This window comes from Cyprinodon tularosa, unplaced genomic scaffold (genome assembly GCF_016077235.1).
Source record: "Cyprinodon tularosa strain WSP-4 unplaced genomic scaffold, ASM1607723v1 ctg1183, whole genome shotgun sequence".
Classification (NCBI taxonomy): Eukaryota; Metazoa; Chordata; class Actinopteri; order Cyprinodontiformes; family Cyprinodontidae; genus Cyprinodon; species Cyprinodon tularosa.
In genome coordinates, this window is record NW_024037985.1 from 57,500 (window position 1) to 80,706 (window position 23,207).

Sequence of the window (23,207 nt, forward strand, 5' to 3'; positions counted from 1 at the left end):
ATTAAATTCAATTCAGTTTATCTCTACAGCGCCAATTAACAACAGGTGTACAGAGACAATTCAACCAGATCATACAGACGAATTGATTAAAAGTTTTGTATGTATTGTCTAGTTTTTTTTTTTTTTGTTGTTGTTTTTTTCTTTTGGTGGTCCAATTACAAAAAAAAAAAAAAAAAAAAAACACTGGCCCCATCTTGGCCCCCGCTGGTGTATTTGGTCTAGAGCTGCCACTGGTTGTTATATTTTAATGCCGCTAGTTTATTAAAATAAATGAAAAGCCATATCTATCCCTGACAGTGAGCCACATCATGCAGCCTCCACTGAAACACCTGCGCCTCTACGCTCGCGCGCACTCCCCTTGCACCTGCGCACTGGACTCCTCAGTGGGACTCACGCGCATTTTCGCTCCTATAAAGTGACGCTCAACGAGCAGCAGCGGCAGCAGCGCGTGGCCGAGCGGCGCGCACCTGTCCCTTTAAGTGCGTGTCAAAGCCGATTACCGCTGATCTCCGTTGTGATTCTGTTTCCACCCTCTGTCTGAATCTCTGTTTTCCTATTGCTGCCGGTGCGTCTTTAGTTTGTCCTTTTTTTAATGCATTTTTACGCATTATTTGTTTTTACTTCCACGCACTAACTAGAGAAACTGGCCGCTGAAGTTGATGGGATGCAAACGCAGAGGGAGTGTATGTGTAACGGTGTGAGCTGCTCTGGGAGCCGGCATTAAAGCTACCGGGCGGCGGACGGTCCAACTTTTTATATCATGGTAAGCCCGGATTACCTTCTCCAACAGACTGAGACATTAACCGCCTTCCGTCTGGCATCAATGCGCTAAAAATAACCGCAGCAGAAGCAGAATATCTAACGATGCGCCGTGATGTGTGATGGCCTCTGCTTGAAGTTTGAATAAGGACCGGGAATAAAATGCAGAAGAGCGTGCGCTACAACGAGGGGCACGCGCTCTATCTGTCGGTGGTGGCGCGTAAAGAGGGCACGAAGCGGGGCTACCTGAGCAAGAAGACCACAGAGAACAGCCGCTGGACCGAGAAGTACTTCGCCCTCCACCAGAACGTGCTCTTCTACTTTGAGAACGACCAGAGTGCGAGACCCTCCGGCATTTACCTGCTGGAAGGATGCACGTGCGAGCGGACACCTGCGCCCAAGGTGTCCGCCGTCAGCAAGGAGCCCATGGAGAAACTACAGGTGCGTGACAGCGCAGTTTGGGTATTGCTTTTAGTCGTAGGAAAATCATATTTAAATGTTGAATCATTCTGGCTCAAACATGTGCATATATGTACTCTTTATCAGACAATATTGTCACAAAAGTTAGAAAATTCCTATTTAAAAAAAAAAAACCTGTCTTAAAATGTTAAAATCTGTTTTTTTTCACTATCTAATGCAGGCCAGTTAGTTATACGTCAGCCTGAACACCTAAATTCGACCAATCATATATCAGCGGTCAATCAAATTTATTGATTATGGATCTTGATTCATATGTTGCAGCTAATATACGCAAGGGTTGAAATAAGAAATCAGAATCATTTCCTTTCCCATTGAGTTCCGTCCCAGTGTTCATGGGGATGGACGTCTGTGTCTTCAGCAGGCGTAGAGCTAACAGAACTGGCAGCGTTGCGAGGCAAGGGCTCAAACATGTACGGCTGGAAGCCTTCTACACCAAACCAAGCTTCTGCCGCCCTGGCGTCCTCTTCCACAACATCTTCATCCCCGCTTTCCTCCTCTAAATAAAACAGAGGAGACTCATCCACGACCTCCGACACAAAACTCTCCTCCTCTTGCATGTTTCCTCTGTCCATAGCGTTCCTTGACAGTGTCGTTTCTAAGTCACCAATTTAGTGCTACTTGGTCCCAATAGAATTTCCCATTGAGGAACCTGCTAGCACTAAGTTGCTAACTGGTTAGCAAGATGCTTCCAACAAACTGGCCACAATCAAACTAATTGCAAACCTTCCACCAAAACAATCTTGATAAACGACTAATCACATTTACTTTATTCACTCGTGTAAAGTCGTGCACCACTCAGGAGAATTCGGAGATGCAATGGTTGGAACGGCCGCTTCCCTACGACTTTAATCTGATTTTGACATCACAATCAAATAATGCAACCGCTTTTGGTGTTTACTTAATCATATTTAGTTACTTTAACACAATTGTTTTATGTCTTACCCTGCTAACATGAAACAATTGTGTCATAGCAACGAAATATTAGGTAAATGCCAAAAACGGATGCATTATTTTTTTTTCTCATTATTATATAATGACATTATTGTCCTAGGCAAAATGGGAAAAAAGGGACATTTTTTCATAAATACACCAAATATTTTCTTTCTTATCCTAACTGGAAGAGATCAAAATCAAAGGATCTTTAGTATTAACAAAGGTATGACAAATCCAATATGCTTGAATTATTTGGTTATTGAAGTTCAGATTTTTTTTCCACTGGAGGAAAGAAATATTAAAATGTTGAAAAAAACAAAAAAAGTACATTTAAAAAAGCACTTTTGAAGGTATATAGGAACTAGGCAGTGGATGTTATCTGCTTGTATATCACAGTTTTTTATTTCTTTTAATTTTTTTCACTTTTGTTGACATATAATCTGTTGAAAGTTTTAAAAAAATTTTCTATGCGTATTTTTTTCCTGCAGCTGCAGGCCCACAAATAACTTTGGTCAAAACATTTTCAAACTGAATAGTGTCTTTAAATCCGAAATGTTGTTTTAGATAATTTTACTACAATGTTTTATTATTATTATTTTGAGCAGGGTTTTTTTTTGTTTTTGTTTTTCAATGTAATTTTAACAAATATATTGACATATTTTGCTTTTATGTTTTTCTGTGTTACTAATAGGGCTGGGTAAAAAAATCGATTTAATCGATTCCTTTACATTTTTTCAAATTCGATGTCTAGGGAATGAGATCGATTAGTTTTATAGTGATGCGAGTGACGTTCACATTCAAATCAGCAGGAAAGATGCAATCAAGATGACTTCAAGCCAGACATCTGCAAATATACTCAATAGGTTGATTGAAGACATTAACAAATGGGGCCTAACCAGAAAACACCCTGTAATTGTTACAGACAATGCTGCACATATATGATTTGTACAGTGGAGATAATGCAGCTCATGCATGTCTGCTGTGTCACGTCTGCTCACTCGAGTGAGGCTTCATTTTTTCACTTTTCACAAACAACTTTGCACTTTTGAGACAGTTTTGTTCACGTCTCAAGTTTAAACTGTCTGATTTACAAGTTTGCACTTTGTGTTTAATATGACAGGAAAAAATAAATTACATGTTTATTTTGAAACACAGTTGAACCTCTTTCATTGTTTAAAAACAGATCGAATCCAAATTAATCGATTTAGAGCTGTATGAATCAAAATTGAATCGATTCAGGACTTTGGTGAAAATACCCAGCCGTAGTTATTAATTTTAAACTGATTTAAAAGGTACATATCTGTTAGGACTTGATAAGGATCATAGTGGCTCTGGTTGAGTTTTTATTCCCTAGGAGCAATGAAAGGAGTTCTCTTTGCATTGCAATGCCTGTTCCGCATGTATGGATGTATTCTTCACCTGATTTGATTGGCAAATGTTCTTCAACCAGAGCTGCTGCAGATTATCAGGTCAAACAAATGAAAGCTTTAAAATAGCTGTAAAATATCTGTCTTACTATTATATTTTCTGTGTATTTCTCAAGAATGCCTATCCCTGGCAGCCAATGGAGCAATACTGTAGGTACAGTTGTGTATGTTTTTGAATTGAAGGGAGGAGACAAGGTATGGAGTAGTGTTGCACCGATACCGATACCAGTATCGGACGGGGCCCCAATACTGCCCTAAAATGGTGGTATCGGTATCGGCGAGTACCAACAAATAGGGCACCGATACCATTTTGAGAGCCATAAGTTTATTCAACTATTGTCACCCACTCCTGGTAGGCAATAAAAAGTTTCCTGCTTTACAAAGGTAGGCAGCAGCTTGACAAAGCCATGATGGCAATTGTTTTACTTTATTATAGTATCGGTATCGGCTGATACTGCACAGCCAGGTATCGGGTATTGGTATCGGGCAGAGATGGGAAGTAACGAAGTACAAATACTTCGTTACTGTACTCAAGTAGATTTTTCTGATATTTTTACTTTACTTTACTACTTATTTTTATGGCGACTTTTTACTTCTACTCCTTACATTTTTACACAAATATCTGTACTTTCTACTCCTTAAATTTTAAAAAATTGGCTCGTTAATCATTAAAATGATTCAAAACTAAAGTAAAGAGTTACCGTTATTATTTTTCACGTCATTAATACCAAATTCAATCTAATTGGATGGGAATCTACGTTGCATTTGATGCACCACTACAAGATGAATCGACAGATTCGGCGGTATTCATTGGCGGCAAATCATTGCAGCTTGGTGGCGGTGGCGTTAGCATAGTAGCATGGACGACGAGATGATTGAAAATGAACACAAAGGAGATCTAGACCTATTGGCAGACATCCATTTAAAATGTAGGCAACGGCATGAAAAAAGTGGTTTCTACTTTTACTTTTATACTTTAAGTAAATTTACAAGCCTGTACTTTGTTACTTTTACTTGAGTAAAGAAGTTTAATCAGTACTTCCACTTTTACCACAGTATTTTTTAACACAAGTACCTGTACTTTTACTCAAGTACGGAAAGTGAGTACTTTTGCCATCTCTGGTATCAGGGCAAAAATATGGCATCGGCGCAACACTAGTATGGAGTGAAATCTGTTCCATCATTGTTGCCAGCAAAAAATACACATTGTAAATGGGAATGTTAAAATTATAAATTTTTCAGATTTCATATTATAAGTTTTATTTTATTTATTTTTATTGTACTTTTTTTATATTCTTAAATTGTTTTGTTCAATTTTCAGTTTTTCGGATTGGGTTTAACAAATTACATTATTTTCTAATTGTGTTTCACATTTAAGATTCTCTTCAATTTAAGCCCAATAACAAAAACATTCTTTCTTGACCATTAAAAATGTTGTAGCTAACATCCACCCAGAACAATAAAAATGCATCTTCGCTCCTTCAGAGAAAAGCCCACATTAAGAACTAATAGAGCTTTGAAGACCATATAGGGGCTGAGTTGAATATAAATACAGCTTTTGACACAACAGATTCTGAGTTTTGACAAAATGCAGTTGTTAGTTTGAAAACAAGCATTTTAAAGAGACTGGTGGCTAGTTTATGGAAATGTTTTGCATTCACCAAAGAAAAAAACAGTCAGGCAGGTTATCTCCTAATTAGAAGATCAGTATCTCCTAATTAGCAGATCTTTTCTCCTATTTACGAGATAAGATCTCATAATCACACGAAAAAAATCTTGTAATTACGAGATCTAGTCTATATATTTTCTTATGATTATTTGAGCCAGTAATGAAGCATCTCTCATAAAACTGGTCTTCATGATTACTTCTTAATATATATCTGCACCTGTTCCACTGAACTTATTGGCCCGGGTCTGACCTGATACTTATCGGAGCTCCACTCCTGTTTTTCACTTCCTCCCCAAAGAACACAGCTATAACCCTGGAGTTACTGCTTGTGGAGTAAGCTTGCAGCCTTATGACCATACGCCAAAATCCGTCAACAGCTCCAACATGTGACAAATCCATCAACCACCCGCATAAAGTTGGGACCTGGTCGTTTTAAATGATGCTGAAGCCTCAGCTGTAATTGAGGATCTAGGATTTTGAGAAGGTACCGGTGGACAGTTCTTTGGGAAACCACCAAGCCAGCTGGAATGCGTTTCAGATGCATTCATTTATAGCCATAAATCATCCAGTGCTGGTTTAATTGCTCCTGCAGGAACAGTGTGACTTCCAGCAAGTCAGAGTAGAGTGAGCTTTTTTTACCTAAACAATTCTTAGGACTTACTGCGCAATGCTGACAAACTAAAACTAATTCCATCCACATTGAGGAAACTCAGTATTTCCCAGTGTCACATACCTAAAAGGAAATAAAAGCAGATTAAATCCGACAACCCCATTGTTCACGTTTCATGTAGCGTAGTTCAGCAATGAATGAATGAATGAATCCTGATCTCCTAAATATGACACATTATCTTATAATTATGAGATCTTATCTGGTAATTATAATTACTTATGCATTGTTAAGGAAGAAAATATTCTAACATAGTTAACTTTGGAAAAAGGTTGGCTGTTTCTCTTCCTTTCCCAGGTGCACTCGGCGAGCTGCGTGTGGTCACTATGAAAATCAGCAAGGCGTGTTGACATCACAGAATTACAGAGTTTAATCCAATATAAGACAATGCATAAACTTAGAAATAAGACAATGCACAAACCTACACCAGAAACTGCAGAACAACAGAGACATACATTCCATTACCTGACATAGGAGGAAAGAAAGCAAAGAGTACAGAGACATCTTTGGAGAGTTGCAAGGGCAAATCTAATCTGTAACTTCTATTTAGAAAGCTTTATCCTCTTGTATCTAATCCATTCAAAAAGGGCTGGCCCTCGGTCCTCCAACCAGACGCCATCTCTGACACTGCTAGGGCTTCCCCTTATTTACTGCAAACATCTGGGGTCATTTGCTTCTTTGTTTTAACAAGAAAAGGCGGAAAGCTTGTCCTGGCATCTAGAATTCTTAGGGTCATAAAACACAAGATAAGCTTTCACAGACAGCTTGTGGAATGCGGGGGCCTCACCATAAATTTTCAGGAACAAACTTAAATTTAGTAATCTGGTTCAAGGAAAGGTTATCTTCACAAACTTGTTCAAAATAAGAAATATGAGAAAAGGAGAGTATACAACATACCTTTTACACATGCCATAAGATTAACTGTATTGGAAAACCAGAGTAAGATATCTCGAAATTACTAAAAAATGCTCAGCAGACTTAAAAGACAATACTCGCCACAAAAATTACAATTTGTCAATACAAAACAATAACAACATAAAAAATACATCATAAACACATAAAAATTACAAAAGACCTTTTTTTTTCTCTTTTTTTTCACAATTCAACAATAAGAAGTTAGAGTTCGTCTCTATGCTCCTTCGATAGTCTTTCAAAAATGAATATGAATTCTTCGTCAGGAAACGATCCAAAAATACGCGCAAAAAGAAACGAATGTTCTTGAAGAGTTCGCAAAAAACGAAAACACGCAATAAAAAGAAGATAAGTTAATGATGATCTTGTAGCCTGATCCTTCACGTGTTCCTCCTCGGTTGTAAACCTCAGGTTTTCACCTGAGTGTCCGTTGCTCACTGAAAATTGGAGTCTTGTGCCAATTTAACAGTGAGTTTAAGGAGAGGTTGCAATCTCCTTTTCTCAATGGAAGGACACCGGAACAGGATTATTGTGGCTGTCCGGGCCTTTTAAGCCTTATAATTCAGGAAAATGAAGTGGTTTTGGCAGACTTCTGCCCGGAAATGCAGATCCTCCTCCGCGCAGTGATGTGCCTCAGACACTCCTCAACCGCAAGTTGAGACTGTAGATTCTCCTGTATGCCCTGCAGCGTGCGTTGTGGCTCCTCAGCTGACTCCAATGGAACCACATGTCTCCTTTTCCCTTGCAGACGGACAGCCTGAGATGTCCTCTCCACGACTCGGTATGGTCTGGCGAAGCGAGGTTCAGACCACTTTCTTTTGATGACCATCAGGCGCACCCAGTCGATTTCCCGAACTGATCCCGAGCCTGGACGTTCCTGTGTCGTCTGGTATTTTGTAAATTCTGCTGCCAGGACCTGTAACTCATTGAAGAAATCTTTATGAGATAAATGTGCAAGCTTACCTTTCCATCCTGGAATGCGGGTATCAGGTCCTGGAAACATCCGTCCTGTCTGGAGCTCATATGGGGAGAACCCTGTTGATTGGTTAATGATTGATCCGACACTTTATGACAGCTTCACAGTCTTCCTTTTGTATTATAAATCTGCTACTTTGGAGCTGTATTTTATCAATCCTTTGACCCCCTTTTTATATAAGGCTTACATGAGAAATAAATGTTTCCTATCATGTTGAACCCAAAACTTAACTGTATTTTAGAAGCAGTTCCATAATTGTTAATTTGTAAATCTCCAATTTAGACCAATTTAATTTCAATCATCACATTTTCTATTTTTTTAAACCTTAAAAAATGATCAGCCTGCTTTACATGAGTCACTAAATATCAAAAATGACCTACTTTATTCCAATCATATTTTAAATCCCAAAAATTTCAATCATTTTTACCTTTGATCCATTTATTCTTTTGAAAACCTATTTATAAAATATTTAATTAAATAATGTATTACCCTTTTTATATTGTTTATCAATTATCAATGCCTTTTCAGTTTTGGAGAGAGATTCAATACAGCTAAATTTATTAAATGATGTAAATCTTTAGTTTAGACCTTCCTGGATGTCTTAATTAAACAACTTATTTTAAAACATATGAATAGAGATGCAACAATCCAACAATCACCTTCCTTAGTTTAAGAACACTATTTTATGTAAATTATTTGATAGTCAATATTTTGTTTAGTATATTCAATTTATAAATTTTACTTATTTCATATCCAAATAGTTAGCTCATCTTTAATGCTGCTAATACACCGTAAAACATTTAATGTATTTTGATTTAACTTCAATAACCTCTTTTTCCGAAAAGTAAAGAGAGATCCAAACTAAAAATTTGCTTATCAGATCAATTCCATTCATGTCCCCCTGTTTCTATAACAGAACAAATGTTCTGTCATAGAATACAATAAAAATCCTATACAACTCATTGAGATGAAATCCGCTATCACCACTAACTTTAGCCTCATGTAACACAGTTGGATGCAATTCAAACATGGTGTCCCAGATGCTGTTACAATCTGCACACCTCAATCAAAGAATTTAATGTTTGATTCAATTTATGAAATCAACACAGAACTTGGTGTCATTTGCTCAGTAAGCTCTATAGACACCCATCAATCCACTTTAACACCTTAATTTCAAATTCCATTTCAATTTAAATTTAGTTTTACTGAATGGTAGCCACTGTACTATGCAAATAAAATTTAGATTATCTTCCCTAGTAGATGAAGCGTAACACACAATGCAATTCAGCTATAGTTAAAAAAAAATGTAATTGCAATAATTAGTCCCTGCCCATTCTTTTCAGGCAGGAAGGGAAAAAGACACATTAGCATTTTGTGAGACCAACAGAGTGAATCATGGAGGAGGAATGCAGTGTCGTAACAGTTGGTGCAAACCAACCCCCAAACTGCATTGTAAAACCTCTGACCCCAGGAGATGGGGTGTTCTTAACACTTAGAATTACACTGCAGGGCTTCAGGACGTGAAGACAACAGAGCGCATCAGTGCTACAACTAAAATAAGAAGAGAAGAATGGCATCACACACTACAAAAATAAAAAAAAACTTATTCACCACTACCAAGTATTGTTGGCACCCATTTCGTCTCCAACCTGCAGACTGAAGGGAACCCCAGGAGTGGGCTTTGGCGCCCAGGTCACATGATCAGAGGTGAGAATCCAGGATCAAACATGAGAACACACAACAGGACCACCGCTGAGTGACTTGCCATGCCCCAATTCTTTATCTGCTGAATCAGAAGGTGTCCAGAATAGCAGTCATTCCTGCAGTGCAGAAACATCTGGATACAGTCCCGCTTTGATGAACTTTGGTCAGCCTTTCGTGGTCGACAGAGCAGGACATAGAAACCAGCAGACCAGTCATCTACTGAAGCCCCCGTCCGGGTTTGGACAAAAGGCTATCATCATTGTTGTCCCGACTCACTGCTGATTCCCAGCCATAAAAGACTCCACCAGATAACGCTTGAGTCCCTTTTGTTTTCAGTCAGGTAGGAAAAACAACACTCAAAAGAGACATCTGTTGCCAGGTCCTGTGAGCAGCACTTTGCCCTCACGTGACAGCAGGAGAACAGTTCGCCTTCACTGACCTTCGTAATCGCTCAACAGCGTTTGGCTTTCATACAGCAGTCCAGCAGAAGATGGGCACAGTTCATCATGTCTTTGTTCAGCAACAACAGCGGCCTGATGCGGTAATCAAGAAGATCCCTTCAAATACATCTTCCCATGATCTCTGAGCTTAAAAGACCCTTCCCCCAAGATTGCCATCAAGTCAGAAGGAAGGAGAACTGCCAGAGAAAAAATAATACAAAGTAATTAAAAAGCAAAACTTATATTTGCCACATTTTGTTACTTTCACTATTATAAATAAAATTTATCTTGTGATGCATCCTCCCGTGTGGCTCTAGATTTGTTGTTGTTATAGCACAAACGGCCAACTGCCCCAAATCCTGAACTGCAAAAAGAATAAACATAGAAATTTGTTAAAATAGTCCACAATCGGATGTGCCAGAATTAAGAAAATAATGACACTTACTGTTCAAAATCAATAAACTTCAATACCTCGATGACATTCACTCTGCTTGTGCCAAATATCAACTACAAATTCTAAAATCAAAACCTCACAAACTCATTAAAGAATTAGAACAAACTCTAGAATGTCCTAGTACTGATACTTATAAAAGTTGTGATGGAATTGCACTTGGTCAAATAATTATGAATTTCATATTGTTCTATTAAATACCAAACATCCCTATCATTGTCCCACGCTTCTAGACAAAGTCCTATTTTAAAATTTCAGAAATTATTTACATTTTATTTGAATTTCATAGCAGTTTTAACCAAAACTTTCCTCAACAAAGAATTTACACCCAACTGTATATAATCAAAGTCAGCAGTGATGCAGAAATCTATCAACAATTTTAAATGTAAATAAACATGGCATAGATGTTATTTGAAACTGTTCAATTTTAGATGATCAAATCTAATTTAGTAGAAGCTTTTATATCACATACATCATATTTTAGCAAAGCAGGAAGGCCATATGACTCTACATTAAAGAAATCCATAATTCACTATTGTTGAATCGAAAAAATCAAAATTATTGATTAACTAATTTACCATTAACCATATCCAAAAATTTACCAGGAATTAGGGTCTACTTCTGCTTCTCCCCTGTTGATATAATAAAATTATCATTTTGAAAACAATTTGAAATCTATGTCACTGTTATATAATAATTTGCTGAAAAACCAAAATATCATAAGATGTTCCACGATTTCTCCAAATCTTCCATCTAGTATTCAAACTAGACTGAGATTATGTAAATTTCAAAGTTCCATCCGTAATATCTTATCTTTGTAACATCCCCCTGTGTTTTCTTATTTCCAAAAGAAAAACAATTTAGAGGTGGAAAAACAAAAATGGAAGAACTTTCCCCCATTATGCTAAAATTTCAACATGTCCAATCAGTCACCCATAAGAAATATAAACAAAGTTTATTTAGTTAGAATTTAGGTTAGTTTGTTAGTGTTGTTAGTCAAAGTGGATAACACAGTTTCCTAATAACTACATTTATCTGCTGTAAGCCAAGGCTGAATTCTCGTTTCATATTAATTTCACTGCACAAGCAGATGAGTCAGCTTTAACCAGATTGTGACACCAAAATATGTAATCGTCTTTACCTTAAAATTGTCCGTAAAGCAGTAATAAAAACATATTTATGAAACAAAACCTTTACTGTCCCTAGATAGTTTAAAATAAGAAAAATATCACACAGCTACACACTAAACTGAGGTCATATTTACACAGACCATCCTAAAACCCATCAAAGGCCATCTGCCTCCACATTCACTCTCATTCACACTCAAGCAGACTCATCAACACCCCATTGTAAGAAAGATGCAGGATGTTACCCCCAGATTTCAAACCAAAATTCGTCCTATGAAAGTCTTAAACACAATTATTATAACACCATGGTTGAAAAAAAAAAAATCATCCAATAGGTCCAATATTGTTCAGTTTTGAGTGAACCTTTTGTAAAAACTCCATATTATACACACAACCGTATTTCATGATAGCCCACTGTTATTAAATGGCTACCTAGACCCCCTGTAGGAAAACCCAAAAACCGTTCACGTGGTCATGTAATATGCGAAATGGGCTGCACACGAAGATCGTCCTACAAGAAACAAAGTCATTCATTAGTGTTTCAACATGTCCAACATTAACAGTGTAGAAAACACTGTTAAGCAGAAAAACATCCATATGTTCTCATTTTTGTTCTCTTGTTACAATCAGTGAGGGTGTTCCATCCTGTCAGGAAACCTAGAAATTTAAGTGATTGTCAATGTTACAGTATTATAAAAAACAATTGGATCATTCCAGTGCTCCAGCCTGGAACTGATGCAACACATGTCAACCGCTGAGAAAGTAAAAACATCTGTAAATCTGTTATTTTGTACTTTTCTTCTCAACACAAAACACAATTCTAAGAGTAATTCACATCAAAATCCAAGAATCCTGAAAAAGTCAGCTGGACATCAGTGCTAACAGAACTGAAGCACTCCCAAAATGCAAATAAGGGGGGTCAATCAGTCCCCCTGCTGTGAAACACAACTTGTAACCAAAACGGAGACACCTCTGTCCCACAGAAGCACATTTTAACAGAAAGTTAGTAATACAACATCCAGCAAAAACATTTGACAATATTTCATAACACAATCTTGAAACACAAATCACTTCCGCACAATCTCAGCACAATTCAGACACAGACAGACGAATAGACAGCAGCGCGTGGTGGAACATACAGTACTGTATAACGGGGGAGACAGACACAGCAATAGATCAACCCGCAGCCAAGCACGCACACAAACACAAAGAAACATACAAAACACAGAAACACAGACAACGTTGTAGTTCAGTCAAGAAAAAACAGAAAAGAAAAGAAACTGTCAGGTGCCGGCTAAAAGAATGTATGACGCATCTTTTAATTTTCCAATTTCAATTTTACAAATCCCTTTTATTCTCATTTCAACTTCTCAGTCCTACACTTCAGAGCTGGGTCAAGCTCGAGGCGAAAATAAGCCTCAGTTTAGTTTATTCGATCAATCAATCCGCCCAGTGACAAAAGGTTTTTTTCTTTTTCAGCTGGGGAGAGCGATTGAACCCGTACTAAATCAAATAATTTATTTTAGTCCTTTATACTATAAGCAACCCGATTAAGGGTGCCAAAGAAAGGTGATCCAACCTGCTATTAGTCCTTTATTTTCCACGAGTGATACAGCTCGGTCCAATTAACCTGCTATTAGTCCTTTTCCATGAGTGATACAACTCGATCCAATTAACCCAAATAATTATAAGTCCACTGGAGATGAGTCGAAATCTCCGGCTGATACAAGCCAAAACTAACCAATACACAAATTTCCAAAATACTTTTTTTAGAGGCCCAGGCATTGCTCCTCAGGGTAAAAAGAATATACATTTTTTAAAACCCAGCTTAAGTCAGAGTTAACGTAAAGGCTCTGTTTGAACTAGCCACAGTTCCCTGTAATGTGTATTTATTCAAATCCTTAAACAACCGACTCTTTTAGAAGGGATTCTATCTACCTCTGCAGCATCTGAATTCTGTGAGGCCGCACACAGCAAATCAGCCCCGGTCCGACCACACGGCGCTTCAGACAACTAAAAAATAATCAAATACTGTCTTACCACACCGAAGCGTCGGGCCGAAACGGATCAATCAGGACCAAACGGCCGCTCGCCGAGACTCCAGAACCGGCACGAGCCCCCAATTGTAAAGGAAGAAAATATTCTAACATAGTTAACTTTGGAAAAAGGTTGGCTGTTTCTCTTCCTTTCCCAGGTGCACTCGGCGAGCTGCGTGTGGTCACTATGAAAATCAGCAAGGCGTGTTGACATCACAGAATTACAGAGTTTAATCCAATATAAGACAATGCATAAACTTAGAAATAAGACAATGCACAAACCTACACCAGAAACTGCAGAACAACAGAGACATACATTCCATTACCTGACATAGGAGGAAAGAAAGCAAAGAGTACAGAGACATCTTTGGAGAGTTGCAAGGGCAAATCTAATCTGTAACTTCTATTTAGAAAGCTTTATCCTCTTGTATCTAATCCATTCAAAAAGGGCTGGCCCTCGGTCCTCCAACCAGACGCCATCTCTGACACTGCCTAGAGCTTCCCCTTATTTACTGCAAACATCTGGGGTCATTTGCTTCTTTGTTTTAACAAGAAAAGGCGGAAAGCTTGTCCTGGCATCTAGAATTCTTAGGGTCATAAAACACAAGATAAGCTTTCACAGACAGCTTGTGGAATGCGGGGGCCTCACCATAAATTTTCAGGAACAAACTTAAATTTAGTAATCTGGTTCAAGGAAAGGTTATCTTCACAAACTTGTTCAAAATAAGAAATATGAGAAAAGGAGAGTATACAACATACCTTTTACACATGCCATAAGATTAACTGTATTAAAGTCTAAAAAATAATCATTTTTCTTTAACAGCATTAATTATGCTTCTTCTTATTCTGTGACATATAATTAATTCTAGTCCTGCTGCTGCAACTTCATCCAAATCAAAATTTGACTTTACTTTATTTTGTTGAAAAGATGCATCCATAAGTCTCAGTGTTTTTCTCTTGACTTAAATGCTGCAGTAATATCAAAATATTTTTGTTCAGAACACAGACAGAGAACAAGGAGCATTTCCTTCCTTTCTTGATGGGAAGTCTCAGCCTCCTTATAGATTTCTTCTATTATTTTTTATATTGCCTCATCAGCATGGTGGTTTTAACACTTTATCATAAGTAAATGCAAACATGTCGTTTTGAAATTATAATTTAATTTATCACAGTTAAATAATCCATCAGTTCAGGCTGCATAATATGCAACAATATTAGTAGATGTTGCAATAGCAATGTTTCTTTGGACAAATAAATATGGCAAACATAAACTCAGACAAATGGAAGTTTATTTACATTCTGGGGAAAATATATTTTTCTGTCTGAACAGCAAGGCTTTAGGGAAAAAGATGATTTTGGAGCTTCTTTTCCTTTTTCTTTCTTCATTTAAATGATAAAAATTATACAATAATAAATGTTAGACATATCTCAGTTTAAACAAAAAGAAACAAATCAGAGAAACTTTAACAATTGATATCAAATGGAGGTAAAAGATACAAGAAAAACATGTTTAATATCACCCAAAAATACAACACAGACATGGAGTACAGTGCTACTGGAATAAAAGCAAATTACAATATAACCCTAATTCTAAAAGGTTATAAATTGATCAGCTGCAATCAGGATTTTTTTTATAATTTTCAAGTATTTCCCTAGGTTGTGGGGAATTGTGCAGAATAGTTTGAATCCAGCCGTTTAAAAGGGTTTTAAAAATCACATTCTCGTCAAAATGAGGGTGGAATTTCTGACGGATTTATGTTGCATTTTTGTTGTTCTGCGCGGACGTCAGCAGCCATGTTTCTGTTGGGCTTGAAGCAGGGGCGTCTCTAGGTTTAAGAGACAAGGGTGGCTCAGCCCCTAGAAGATAATGCGCGCGCAGCGCGCGCCGAATTTTTTCAGTGCACCTGCTAAGGCGTTGTCTAAGACAAGGGTGTAACTTTGTGTTGAAAGTTGGTGGGGACGGCTCATAAGGAAAGGGAGCTACCTGCGCGAAGTCTTTTTTTTTTTGTTGGAAAGGATAAAGCCAAAAAAATGCGAATAACATTTATCAATTTAATGCTTACAGTTGAAAACATAACTGTTACAATATTCACTTATATATTTTGTGCAAAAAATATCACATAAATCTAAACAGACAGTACAAATCAAAGAAATCAAATAAATATATCAATTTTGTAGAACATTTATTGACAGTCAATTTTGGGTCACTTTTTAAAATTAATTTACTTTTAAACCAGGACTCGGACAAGATCTTATGGGACCTTAAGCAGAATATGATTTAGCAACTCCGTCTTTCTGTCAAGAACATCCACCAGCAGGGTATCCAGGGGGGGATTTACCATTAGGCAATACTAGGCAGTTGCCCAGGGCCCCAAGTTCTGGGGGCCCCATAAAACTCTGTTTCCATGTATGGTTAATACAACTAATCCTTATTTGTGCACATTAATTATGTTTTTGATAAAAATCCTTTGGCTAAAATGCCATCAGAACGCTGATAAATAGAGAGGAAAAAGGGACAAGGAGAGAGGGACAAAACCTAGAACAAATAATGGATGTCTATTCTATTAACATTTCTCTATCTGTACAATGGGTCTGTTTTATGGGTTTACTTCTCAGGGGGCCCCCTGCCTGTCTTTGCCTAGGGCCCCAAATTTCCTAAATCCGCCCCTGAGGGTATCAATACTGATTTGATAGAATCTGGGAGAGCGGACTATGTTCAACCATCCATTTTCTTTAACCTTATCCCTCAGTGGGATCAGGAGGTGCTGGTGCATATCTCTAGCCACGTTCTGGGTGAGAGGTGGGATCACCCTGGACAGGTCACCAGTCTGTCGCAGTATGTTCAACCAGCTTAAAAGTAATCGGTAATCAGATTTATTATTTGCACTTTTACTAAGTGAACTTTCTAACTCCCTTAAATCTGAAATTCCAATGCCAAAATTGTTTAAATCTTTTATCTTTGGACCCCCTGCAGAGTGACGTCACACCTGCAGGATCCTATCCTTACCTTCCTGCTAGATTGCAAAAAGCAGCTTGCTCATGAGTTGTCAACTTAACACGCTAAATCTTAAATGTACGTGTACATATAAAAGAAAAAGGGGCGCAGTGCTTGCTACTGAATGGCAACACTATCAAAGTCAGGAAAAAGTTTTAAGTAAAGCCGGGATTAAAACAGTAGCTACAAGAAGCTTCAAATAAAAGGTGTTCTTTATGTTCGACCTAAACACCAACTCCGATAGACCATCAGTAGAGCAGCTGTTTAAATTAATCAATCACTGCTGCGAAAGCTTATAGCAGTGAAAGCTAATATACCACAGCCATCAGTTAATAAACGCAAAATAAACAACCCTCTAAAAACGGAAAACTGTCATGGACTGAAAGTCCTGTTTTTTATGTGGGAAATTATTTGCGTGTGTTTTAGTATAATTCTGATATATTGGCGCTGTTGTCTGTTTCTATGGCAACGATACTGAATGTAGTGTAGCTTAGAGACCTGCATGGGTCGAGTTTTACCAACCCGCACCCGCCCGAACCCGTCAGGATGACTACCGAACCCGACCCGTCACCCGCGGATATCTTCAATTCAAATGTTATGGAGGGGGGTGATGGGGAGAAAGCGAGAGGCAACAGATTCTTTTTTCTGAGTTTTTTTTGTCGGGGTTTGTGGACGGTGAGCAGCGGGGAGAACTTTTTTTATTTTCTTTCTGAGGAGCGGCATGAATGGGGTTTTAATCAGATATACACAGCACCGAAAGCAAAATACGTGTACAAAATATTGGTGGGGACATGTCCACACCAGTCCTTAAGGAAGTTACGCCTATGATTGTTCAGATTAACTTGTCTTCTTTATGGCTTTTATTCGGTGCTTTACTGCATTTGTTTTGGGAAAATATGAGGAAAAAATAAATACAGAAAAAAAAAATATATTTTTTAAAATCGCAAAATAATTATAGGGTGGCTAATGCCAAAGAAAGGGTGGCTTCAGCCACCCTTAAATAGGTCTAACGACACTTATGGCTTGAAGTGCAGAGAATGTGCTCTGTCAAACGCAAATTGAAAAGATGCAATTCGTAAAAGTCAGTCTGAAAAAGAAATTTCAAAATAAAAAAATCTGTAAAATACATATATGAAACAATAAAATAATTTCTTTAATTTGGGAAAAAATTATTTTTTAAAACGCAATCTTGGTAAATAGCAAATTACTCTTTTTTCTATTTTTTTTTTCAGATTTCCCTTTACAAAATATGCTCTTTTTGCTTGTTGAAAAAATAATGTGAAAAAAATCACTTGTTTGATTTAATACATTTATTATTTTTGTTTAACTGAGACTTGTGCTTTCTTTTACGTTACATTAATAACCATGTAATAACATGGTAATAACATAGCAAGTTTGTAACAGGTGAAATGATGGAGAATTTTGGTAAACGATGTTACAGGCTTCTTAGATTACAAACTGTTATTACCAGGTAACTCATATTCATTTCGCCAACAGCAATACATTAATGTGTTATTATTTAGTAAAGTGCTGTTTATTATTTGGCATATAACAGAAGGCCAAACCTAGAAGACAGCAAGCCAGTCTTCTTAACTAAACTCATATTTATATGCAACCTTGGTTCAATTTTATAATGCTTTATGTACCTGATCATAAGTTACAATTTACTTTGTAATCTGTTGGTACATGAATTATTGATTGATTGATTGACTTTATTGATCTCACAATGGAAAAAAAACTACATGTTACATAAAACAGTCAAAAAGAAGAAGAAGGTAGCAAAGGAAGAAAAGGTGCATGGGGTATATAGTTAAAACTGTTATGTAATAACCTAATGCTAATTACCCACCACAAGTCTTCATTGTTACATAGTAACATACTATTGTAATAATTACATGCAGGTAATTACTTTGAAATTATATACCTTAATTTTGGAGTAAGTACCAAATAAAGTTTTTCCTGTTACCAAGTAATATGGTGTGACTTGCTATGTTATCACCTTGTTATTACATGGTTATTGATGTATTTACCCTTATTTAATGCTGTCAGTTTTTCATCCTGTAAATAAAGAAGAAAAAAGCCAATTCAGCTCCAAGAATCAGTGCAAACCCATTGGTAGAACTTGTGGGGTTCGCATGATACCAAAATAAAAGAAGGAATCAAGATTTGCCAAATAACTTTACATCTGGCTGTCAGTAAATGCTTATCATAACTTGTTACAATAAATTAGACATGGGAATAAGACATAACATTGGAAAAATTTTAATTTGAATGCTTTAATGATTATTATTTGTATTTATGAGTTTATTTATTTATTCATATCTCAGATATAACAGCTAAATACAAAGCTATCGGCAAAATTAAACGAGGGGATACAAGTTCTCGCAGACATCACCGACAGAAGGCAACATGGCAGTAGGCCATATATCTATTTCCAGTTGGTAAAGACTGACCGATCAGCAGCGCCCCTGCTGTCCGATCTAGGGTACTACCCAGAAATCACAGATTATTTTTACTGGTGTGACGTGTTTCAAAAGTGAAAATGAAGGCGTAACTTGTAAAGTCGATGTTTGTGATTAAAGCAGCAGATTCGTGCAGTTGTTTTCATTGATTTGTATTTGTGTTAAGGAAAAAAAACAATAAAAAAAAAAAGATTTCAATACATGTGTTTGTATTAGTTTTGCAGCATTTGTTTTAGATCAACTGTAGCAAAAGTGAGTTTATTTTTTTGTTTCTACAAATACAGAACTTAGAATGTAACTCTATCTGCAACTTCAAATTCACACTTACACTGCACAAATAGTATTGAAACAAAATAACCTTCATATTCAATTGTACCATATTCATAAAACATGACTTTCGGGTTAGTTGGCTGCTTTGAATTTTGTTTGCGTGTGGATGATTGTTCATCCTGTTTCACCTATTCTTTGTTAGTCTATAGAGGAGGGTGCCCTGCAGTGAGTTCCTAGTATTCTGAAGGCTATCCAAGCCTTTAGAAATAAAGTAAAAAACTATAAGCCCTTCATCCCAGTTATTTAAAAACAAATACACATATAAGTCATAAATTTAAGAAACTCCAGTAGTCATCTACAGCAAGCTCAGTGTCATGATTTTACTAAGGTTCAGACCCAAATGCAGAAGACCAAACAGGGAGACAGGGAAAAGGTTAAACTGGTTTTATTGAAGAGATAATTCAGAGAGAAGTGTTGCTCAGAACACTGCTCAACCGGAACTGGAAAGTGAGGGGAAGACACAGCGGTTAGTTCAGGCTCAGTGGGAAATTTGACTCGTGAACTTGGAGAAGAGGATTTGGTTGCAGACTCGCGTTTCCAGAGAAGTTGTTGAATCCTTGACTCCAGTCTGTATGCTTTAGTTCCAGTGTTTGTCTGATTCGGTGGAGGGCGGAACAGGGTTACCCAGAATGCGGTTGTTTGTAGGTGAACGGAGAAACTGACTGCCGCTCAGATTTCCTGTGGTACTTGAACGGGTCGTAGTGGAGATAAATCCCTTTCTCAGTGCGAAGCTCAAACGATCTCTTGGGGAAAGTGGATCCAAACCTCCTTTTTGAACCCCGGCTCAGTTTGTAGCTCAGTTTATCCTTCCAGGGAGTGAAGGTCCAAAAAATCCAGTTTGCAGGATGACTTAAAGTTAAAACTCAGGTTGAGAAGAACTCAGTTTGACTCAGCAAAACTCAGCTTGGCTAGAGTACCCAAAACTAGCAAACACTCTTGCCCCGAGGTAGTGGCAGTCAGCAGCTTAAGAACACCCTGTTAACGAGGAAACCATCAGCAGGTGTGTGAGGAGGCGGACCAGAACTAGGCGCCTCCTGGTGGAGGAAGGGAGACACTCAGGGCCAAACCTAAAACCAAATGAGATGCTTTTATGGACCTCTACGGAGACATTGTGCTTTTATAAACTTTATTTATAAACTGATTACAGAGCAAATCTATAACACTAGGGTTAGGATAATTGTCATTGATGATGTGTGAGTTTATTACACCTTAATACTAGCTCCCTGTTGCGTGTCAGAACTGATGTTTTCCCCAGTAGTTTGTCTAATTAAGACAGTTCCTCTGTCCGGATATACAATTAAAATCTTCATTCTGTACGTGGAAAATATTTGGTAATGGAATGAGAGCTGTGTCCTTCAGCTAAGAACAAGGTGTTATATTTTGAAAAAGCTGGAGCCATGGATGTCTCCTCATCTTTCAACATGTATGATGTAATGATGTGATGATGTGGCAGACTGTTTATCGGGGCCACTTCCTGAGAGATAAGCAGCTGCCTTCTGTAACTCTGAGCAACTTCTCTTATCTGAGTAAGATTACATTTTCTATCAGAATCTGTTGTCATGTCTCATGCTTATTTAATACATATATGTTATTAAGTGTTATTTAAAGAGTTCGTCTCGAGGGATCTCTTTTCAGGTAAAAGAACTGGAGAGAGAAAGCCCTTATCTTTAATACTAGTGGTATCCAAGTAGACAGAGTGAGCTTTTTTTTCTGCTTTCTGCTGCAACATTGCTGTCAACGTGACACTGGGGTTGTATAGATGTGCTGCCTACTAATGCAGTCCTAAGATAAGTATTTATAGTTTAGTCATATGTTCATCAGGTTATTTCTCTATATGCTGATAATTCAGTCATATTCAACTTTTTGGCTGTACTCTCCAAATCCACATAAAGATAATTGGGGAACCACAGTTTAAACAGAGAAATCAGAAATACTTTAATAATCCCAGAGGGAAACTTGCCCCTCTTTGCTTTCTGGCTCTTCCCTGCAGCTTAAACATTTCATTTAAGACTGTCTGTTTCTTACGAGTTCAGCCTTGCAGTTTCTGCATGTGTTTGGTATGTTTACCCTTCAGAAACATTAAAATGTGACAGAAGTGGTGAAATGCACAGAGAGACCACACCTTTTTAACCCAATGTAGTAAAGCTGTCAAAACATCAGGGCTTCAACGTAGAAAGGAAGGCTAAGGGAAATGTCAGATGAAACAAAAATTCAAAGTGACTCAGGCTGCAGAAACGAGCTGCCAGAAATAATGCAGGATGATGTGAGGATGGTCCTAGCAGATCTGCTCAGGACCTGTTTGTAAGAGGGAGGGGAAGTTCCCTGTTCAAGGGGTGTAAAACCTCAACCAGTTTGCCTATGACGGCAATGTTTTGTTTATGGTAAGTTTGCTTCCTGCTATTCCAAAACTGTTCAAGACAAGCCAGCCTTTAGCACTTCTGACATACCCTTTTTATTTAAAAAATCTTGCTTTTGTTCAGGGCGTTTGATAAACGCCCATCCGGTATTGAAATGCAGTTCTTTCTGTAAAATTGACAGACCCTAGTAGCAACGTATGCTCAGCCATGGCTTTGTCCAAATATGTCGTCAGCTTTTCTTTTTACGGCTTTTAGCACAAAATCGCACAAATTGCCAAGGCAGCATGTTTCTCTCTAGTGAGCTTCACATTCCTCTTCTACTGGTTTGGCTTGTGGATAGACGAGTCTGAGTAGTGCCATCTCACTGTGGAGCTGAGTCCCACGTGATTTTTAGATCTACAGTGTGAGCAGGTAGATCGCATCAGAGCGTCGGGTCGCTCAATGTGAGTACATACATCTTGAGCTGTGAACTCACTGTATGAGGAAACCCACAGGGTTTCCTCATACAGTTTTAGCTGTAGCTGCAAACAACGATTGAAAAAAATTGCACAGTATATGCCTGGCGTTAGACAATTTCATTGTAATTTGTATACACAGAGTGTATACAAAACACAATTTTTTTTTGTACAGCTTTCATGACATTTCCGTTCCCTAAAGTGCAGCAGTGATCAAATGTAAACAGTGTGTGAGAAAAAAACATGGCGCAAATAAACGCATTGATATGGAAATTAGAGACTGACACGGGAGTGCATTTTCATTCCTGTCCCACAGAAAAAAATTGTGTCCCGTCCCGATCCCGGGCCAGAGTAGAAATCTAAATCCTGTCCCGTCCCACTCCCATCCCGCTCCCATTCAGAATGACTCAGGCTCCTGCACCACTCCCATTCTTGTTGTCTTCAATAAGTTTCTGCCAATACATTGAATCTGAATTTCTATGAAGGGTCAGTTAAGTTCCTGTTTCTAACTGTAGTAACTGTTGGTCCCTCCATTGTTGTTTTTGAGCGCAGGTGAAAAACTCAGAGCGGAAGCACTGTTGGTTTTTGGGTTGTGTAGTTTTTTTGACTCGCATTATAGTGTAGGCTTCAAGGAGAAAAACTACAAAATGGCGGCGCCAGTACTGGATTTTTTTTCTTTCTATTTTATTTTATTTTTTGGCATCAATCCTAGTTTTTTTTAGTTACTATTGGTTTGCTCCCGTCTGCTAACGTTAATGTTTAATCCTGTACCGTCCCAATCACGTGATCCTTATTAATAATGACTCCCATCCCACGGGAATCCCATGGGATTCCCGAAAAAATGTCAGTCTCTAATGGAAATTCAGAGCATTAAATATATATGTTGCAAATATGAAGTATTTTTGGTTTAGTTTTATCAGTGTGATGCAGAGTCTGTGACATGATTTAGAGTTTTTTCAGCAGTCTAATGGCGGTGGGGAAGAAGCTGTTGCAGAATTTGCTGGTCCTGCATTGAATGCTGTGAAGC

The 23,207-nt window shown here is 37.8% G+C and overlaps 1 protein-coding gene across 1 annotated transcript in view; it reads left to right on the forward strand.

Annotated features, from left to right (window-relative positions):
• Window positions 1-460: 460 nt before the first annotated feature.
• Window positions 461-23,207, forward strand: part of LOC119771798 (ras-specific guanine nucleotide-releasing factor 2-like) — a gene marked incomplete at its 3' end in the record, with an annotated part of 45,436 nt that continues 22,689 nt past the window's right edge. The window contains exon 1 of the mRNA XM_038267959.1: window positions 461-1,200. Within this exon, the coding sequence (XP_038123887.1) occupies window positions 922-1,200 (279 nt within the window). The remainder of the gene's footprint in view (window positions 1,201-23,207) is intronic.